The sequence below is a fragment of the Nansenia antarctica genome (assembly GCF_963989245.1).
Source record: "Nansenia antarctica genome assembly, chromosome: 18".
NCBI classification, from domain to species: Eukaryota; Metazoa; Chordata; class Actinopteri; order Argentiniformes; family Microstomatidae; genus Nansenia; species Nansenia antarctica.
Window position 1 is genome coordinate 21,238,929 of NC_137691.1, and position 5,970 is coordinate 21,244,898.

The 5,970-nt window shown below is 47.2% G+C and overlaps 1 protein-coding gene across 4 annotated transcripts; it reads right to left on the bottom strand.

Moving 5' to 3' along the window:
- Positions 1 to 295: 295 nt before the first annotated feature.
- Positions 296 to 5,759, bottom strand: tmcc1b (transmembrane and coiled-coil domain family 1b; the record flags this gene model as incomplete). 4 transcript variants are annotated; one of them, XM_080548101.1, is made up of 5 exons in its annotated part: positions 296 to 610; positions 788 to 923; positions 1,045 to 1,529; positions 2,090 to 2,512; positions 5,148 to 5,759. In XM_080548101.1, 5 exons carry the CDS (start codon positions 5,757 to 5,759, stop codon positions 296 to 298), a joined length of 1,971 nt encoding a protein of 656 aa, XP_080404227.1. The 4 variants fall into 4 exon arrangements, with proteins under 4 accessions (XP_080404227.1, XP_080404226.1, XP_080404225.1 ...); XM_080548100.1 differs by having other exon boundaries at positions 2,090 to 2,515; XM_080548099.1 differs by having other exon boundaries at positions 2,048 to 2,515.
- Between the last annotated feature and the right edge of the window lie 211 nt (positions 5,760 to 5,970).

A 5,970-nucleotide genomic window follows, 5' to 3' on the forward strand; every position in this document is an offset into this window, starting at 1 on the left:
CTCAAAGATCTGCATTAAAAAGAACAAATACATTAAAAACCAATATTAACTGAATAAACAGTAACTCAGCAATAACATTTCTCCAGTGGGAAAACAACAACAAAAGTCTTCCACATGTAAACAAATCCACTCATTGAAGAGAGATATCAAGTGTGCAGTTCTCTCGGCTCCTCCTTTCAGCTATGCCTCCCCACCCCAACCCCCCCTTTGAGCTCGCTCAAAGCACTTGGAGCAGTGTATGAGTTTGATCCCCTCCCTCTTCATGTCTGGCATTAAGACAGCCCACCCCTGCAGGTCATCTGGGGTGCAGTAGGAAGCGGTCCAGGTACTGCGAGATGGCATCCCAGTTCCTCCAGAGGAAGGCAAGAAGGATGACGAGGAGCAGCGTAGAGAATGTGCGGCTGCGTGTCTTCATCAGGGGCACCACACAGTTGGCCACCGTGGAGACAAACACCAGCAAGACAGCCATGACACCCAGCAGAACGTTGATGAGTTTGCCCAAGAGAGTCCGCGCTGTGGCATTCTCTAGGCCTTCCAGCTGTACCACCTGCTGTTGCTGCTGCTGGAGCTCCATCTTAGAGATTCGCGTTTGGCAGGCCTCCAGCGCCTCCTACATGAGCAAGGGGGAGGGGGAGACATGGTTACTAAGAGCCCTGGTCACACACATCACAAACAATAAAACAGTCAAAAGGCATACAACTACAATACAAGGATGAGCAGATTACTTCAATGAACATGAAGATACTTCAGACTAAGAATGCTCTTTACTTTAGGGGATGGGACAGACCTGAATGTCTCTGGCTCTTTCATAAGATTGGTAGGCAATCTTCTCCTCCATGCTGGCCAGCTCCTGTTTTAGGTTCAGGATCTCATTCTGGTGTAGCTCTGTTAAGTCATTAAGTTGCTCCTCTAAACGTTCACACCTTAAAACACACAGAAGTCAAATCAAGACTTGAGGGTGTTGTTGAAATATACACATCATTAACTCTGATTCTTTCTAGTCTATTTTGTACTTGTAAGGTTTGGCTTTAGCCCCCAGGTTACCTATATCGTTCCTCCTGCAGGGCCTGCATGATCATGGTGTAGTCCCTCTGATAGTGGGACTTCAGGTTGTCAAAAGACTCCTCCAGTCGACTCTGGCTATCTCTGAGTTCTTGGACCTCGTGGAGCAGTGTGTCAAAGCCCGAGCTCTGAGCTTGCTCCAGGGTGTTTCCCTTAGAGCTGGGGGGACCACCGGGGGCCCCTGTGGTGCTGTTGGCCCCTGCAGAGCCCGATGTGGCACTAGAGCAGTCGTCTTCACTGCCATATTTGGGGCTGGACTGCAGTTGGCCACCACCCAGGGTCCTTGCTCCTCCAGCACCCATACCCTCGTCTCCTTGGGGGTCATCCATGGAGTCCTTGAGGGAGGAGATGTTGTCTGCACTGCCAAACTTGTTCCGGATGAGGGAAGCGATCTCTCTGGGCTTGGACACAACAGCCACACCTGCAGAATGTGTGGCCTGGGAGAAGCTGGAGAGGCCACCTGTCACCTGTTAGGAAGCAGAGTTTAAGGGGACCAGTGAAGAAGCTAACGACAGGAGATAAACAAATTATGTATGCATAATGATGTAAGCCTATTCTAGACCCCTGCGACGTTTTCCTTCAATTGGGACTGTGACCTACCCCCTTCGTCTTGTCCGGTTTGTCTATCCTTATGTGTGCTGTTGTCGTACTCTATCAAGCCCATATATGTTATATGTTAAAACTTAACGAATGGGATACCATACCCCATCAACCCCGCTTGGACTATCCCTGAACCAGGAGGGAACGCGACCGGAGCACGCCAGGAACTAAGGTATGCCTCTCCCCTTACCACCTTACTCGGTGGTGTCAAACTGCCAACTGAGCTTACCTATACGTCTGTGTCTGGCCTCGGCCCAGTATGTTAACGAGCCGTTTCCATTGTTTACTGATGTATATGCAGAGCTTGTTGGGTCGTAACAGTAGAAATAAGAGGTGTATAGCTTGGAAGGTACATACATAGCTTACATAGCTGTAAGGACAGCACTGAAACACAATTTTTGTTTTCAAAGTGACAGACAGCACATACCTTTGCCCCAACATCTTTGAGGCCCTGGTGCATGTCTCGCAGCACGTCTTTGGGCTGACGCGGGATGCCATTGTGCTCCACCTCGTGCAGCTTACGGTGGTAGTGCTCCAGCTTCCTCTGCAGCTGCTGGATGGTCTGAGCCGACTTCTGGTTCTTCTTCTCAAACACCTGTTTGATGCGTGCGCTCTGCTGCTTGTCTGCATTGTTGGCCAGTTTAAGGTACTCGGCCACATTGTCGTCACGCGCTGTCTGTTCAATCTTGATCTGCTCTGTGAGCTTGAGAATCTTCTGTTGTAGTTGGGCGATGGCCTGTTTTGTACGCTGGGGGTCTGGGGTACTGTCCACTGCATCCATCCCATATCCATCAGCACCATAGGAGAGGGCATTAGGCGACACAGCAAGGCCCAATCCATCATAACGATCCAGCTGACGAGAAGAAAAGGAGAGGGAGAGAAAAAGAGAGAAGAAAGGGAGAATGGGAAAGAAAGGAGGAGAGATAAATAATGTGTTGAAATGGGCAAGAAGGTTAATGAATAGTAGAAAAGTTGAGAAAATACCAAAGAAAACTGCACCAGAAGCCTGCACCTCACCAGCTGTCATAATACAGGTCTCAATAAAGGACAAAAGCATCTCCCTTAAATTTGCTGTTGGCTTTTAAAAGAGGGGCAGAGGGGAGGCTGTTGATACTCTCTCCACTCTTAAAATGACAGACTGTGTTAAGTCACTCAACCACAGCACAGTCAAGACTACTCTAGTAGTCTGATAGCTGCTCTTGTAATGGAAGTTAATTACACAGGGTGATTACCATCTGACAGTGGCATAATAATTGATAATAGATTACCAATTAATCAATTAAACTTTATTTATATAGCACAAGTCATGCATTGAATGCAACTCCTCCTTCACCAAAAGTGCTGAACATAAAAACAATAGTAAATAAACCACAATACAATAAAACAAGAGGTAGGAGATAAGAAGAATAGACATAGTAATAAAACCAGGGGGGTATTTCACATAGGTTGATAACTAAATCAGCGATTAATTGAAAAAGCCTGGTTAGAGTTAATGTCGACTGTGATTCAAGACTCAAGTCATTCCAATAACACAATTCAGCCTCGCCAGCGCTAATTCTGTTCAGGCTTGGAAATGCTCGCTTTGGGCGCGCGCACAGAGTAATAAGCAGCCCAGAACAGCCGATTGTTGAAAAGAATGAGTGGAAATGAGAGAGCAGCACTGTGTCCCTTGCAGCACGGGAACACGCCCTGCTGATGGAGCTTAATGAAGATGAAAAATAAGTACCGTAGTAATCACCAAAAAGGGCAATACTGCCGCAATTAATAAGACGAGGGAAATGACTTGGCAAACAATTTGCTGACAGATTAAATACGTACGTTATACTAACTAGCCCCTACTTATTGTTTTATTTTTATTTTTTTATAAATGAACCTTCACTACTGTAGTTATATTATCATCAGGCTAAACAATATCAGATTGTCAGGATGGCAGAGTGGTGTAAGGCTCTGCATCCAGTTCAGTGTCCTTTTAAGGCATGGGATCGAATCTCGCTTCTGACATGCACTTTTTATTGCATTTTGTTGTCTGACACTTGTACTCTTCAATAACAATAAAGTTGAATCTAATCTAATCTAAAATGTATGTTTAAAATGATGGTGTAGGCTAATTTACTTTGGTGTAGGCTCACCTTCTCCGAGATAATCCATCCACCTGACATGTGTGGCATATCCAGATGCTGATTAGACAGCATGATTATTGCATAGATCACCCAAAGTAATGTCCCTGCAGGCAACAGCAGCTGTGAGTATAGTTGCAGCTCCCTTTTTGACTTGTCTACAGAAGTGGGAAGAACTATAGTCCGGGGAAGAGGCTTCAATAAGAGCGGCTGGTCTGTCCGTGCTGAGCCAGGTTTCAGTTAAAAACATACAGTATAGTTTATGCTCCGTAATAAGGCCATTAATAAGAAAATTCTTATTAGAAAGTGAACGTGTATGTGTGCCATATTACATTTCTCTGGGCTGTTACTTTGAATCAGTTTACTTTTTAAAGAGACTGACATTAAGTTGTTTCTATTAGATCCTAAGACTGGTCTATTGCTGACCATTGTATTATTACGGTGGGAGATGATAGTGCCAATACAACAAACAGTAGGGCTCTCATGCGGACATGTGCAGTCAAAAGCGTTAAGTCCTAGCTTACCCACATTCTGCTTAAAAGCTTGGTGGTGTCATCATTGTGAGAGGACTGGAAGTGGTATGCACGTTGGGTAATGAGGTAGCCTTTATCACAGATACATGGCAGGAACTGAAGGGGTACTGAACCAACTGTCTACTAGTAGTATAGTATGATACGATAACTAAGATCTAAATTAATAGAATAATGTTTATTTCCATACAATGTAAAGAATGTCAAATTGAAATGGCCTTAAGTAACACCAGTAAGGATCATTCTGAAACCCGAAGAGCCGAACAAGCCGCTACTTGAATATACTGAGTATACTCAGAGACAGCGATAGCTACATTTAGCAAGGCTTAGAGCACATACTGTAGTGACCAACCACACACAGGCAATCTTTGAACTGCAATGACAGCTCAATTATCTACTTACTTATTTATTCAGTGACTTCCAACGATAGCAAGTGAAGTTCATTATTATCAGCTATTTAAAAATCTAACTTCAATATGTGAATTACATTGTCATGAAACACTGTGGAAATTGTTAAATCGGACCGTATTTCAGATGCATTTCCATTTAAATGTATATAGGTTTTTTGAGTAGGTTGTTTTTTCGATTTTAATAAAAAAGCTTTCATTTACCGGTACATAACTCAGCGCAAGCAGGCAAAACACAGCACCAAAGCAACCTATATTCCCATGTTATGGGGTTGTGTTACAATTTGAGGGCATGCACAGTTTTGAACGCAGAATGACATGTCGCTTAGCTGTTGCGCACTTACGTTTGTGTGCTTGGGTTGGGTATAAATTAGGCCTTTCTTATTCTGTTGGCTGCTGCCTAAGGAGTGAAGGGCCTTGGGAAGACTCACCCGGTCAGGCTCCTCAGTGGAGTGGTACCCAGAGGTCAGCAGCATGTCAGCCAGGGCTGGGCTGCTGGGCGTGTCTGTGGTGGAGGAGGAGCGTGGGCGGCCAGCCTGCAGCAGCAGCACCTCATGGGTACTGCGACGGTGAATCTGGGGGCTGCCTTTCTGGGGGGGTTCCCCGCCCCCCCCCGCCTTGCTGCGGCGGCTCTGCAGGCTGGTCCCTCGCTTCATCATGGGAGGCGCGCCTCGGATCTGCTGCAGCACACGGCTCAGAGCTGCAGGAGGAGCGGAAGCAGCGTGGGCGTCAGAGTCCGGAGGAGGAACCGAGGGGGCTATGGCTTCCCCAACCTCTGGCCCTGCATCAGAGGGCTCAGGGGCGGGGGCACCCGTGGAGGAGGAGGAGGCGGCGGCGTCGTGTGGGGAGATGGAAGAGCGCCGGCGCTGCGGCTGGAAGAGCTGCTTCAGGCCATGACCCAGCGCACCCATGTTCTCCAGGGCATTGTGGGTGATTTTAGACAGGCCATGCTCTGACTCTGACGCCCTCCTGCCGACCTCCGGCTCCGCTCGGCCTCCCATGTCCGGCTCCTCTGGACTTTGCTCACTACTTCCCTGATCCATTAGGGGCGCCAGGCTCACAGGAAGAGTCAACTTGGGGGTGCGGGGGTCTAGCTACGCCCCGCCGCCACACCCCCTATGAGAGGCGGGTTCAAAGCCGGAAAGTAGGGGGGTGGCACTCAGACGGGCCCTGTGAGTGTACATGCATCTGCGTATTGGCTCAAAGTCATGCTCGTCTAACACAGAAGGAAAATAAGGAAAATAAAATGGATTA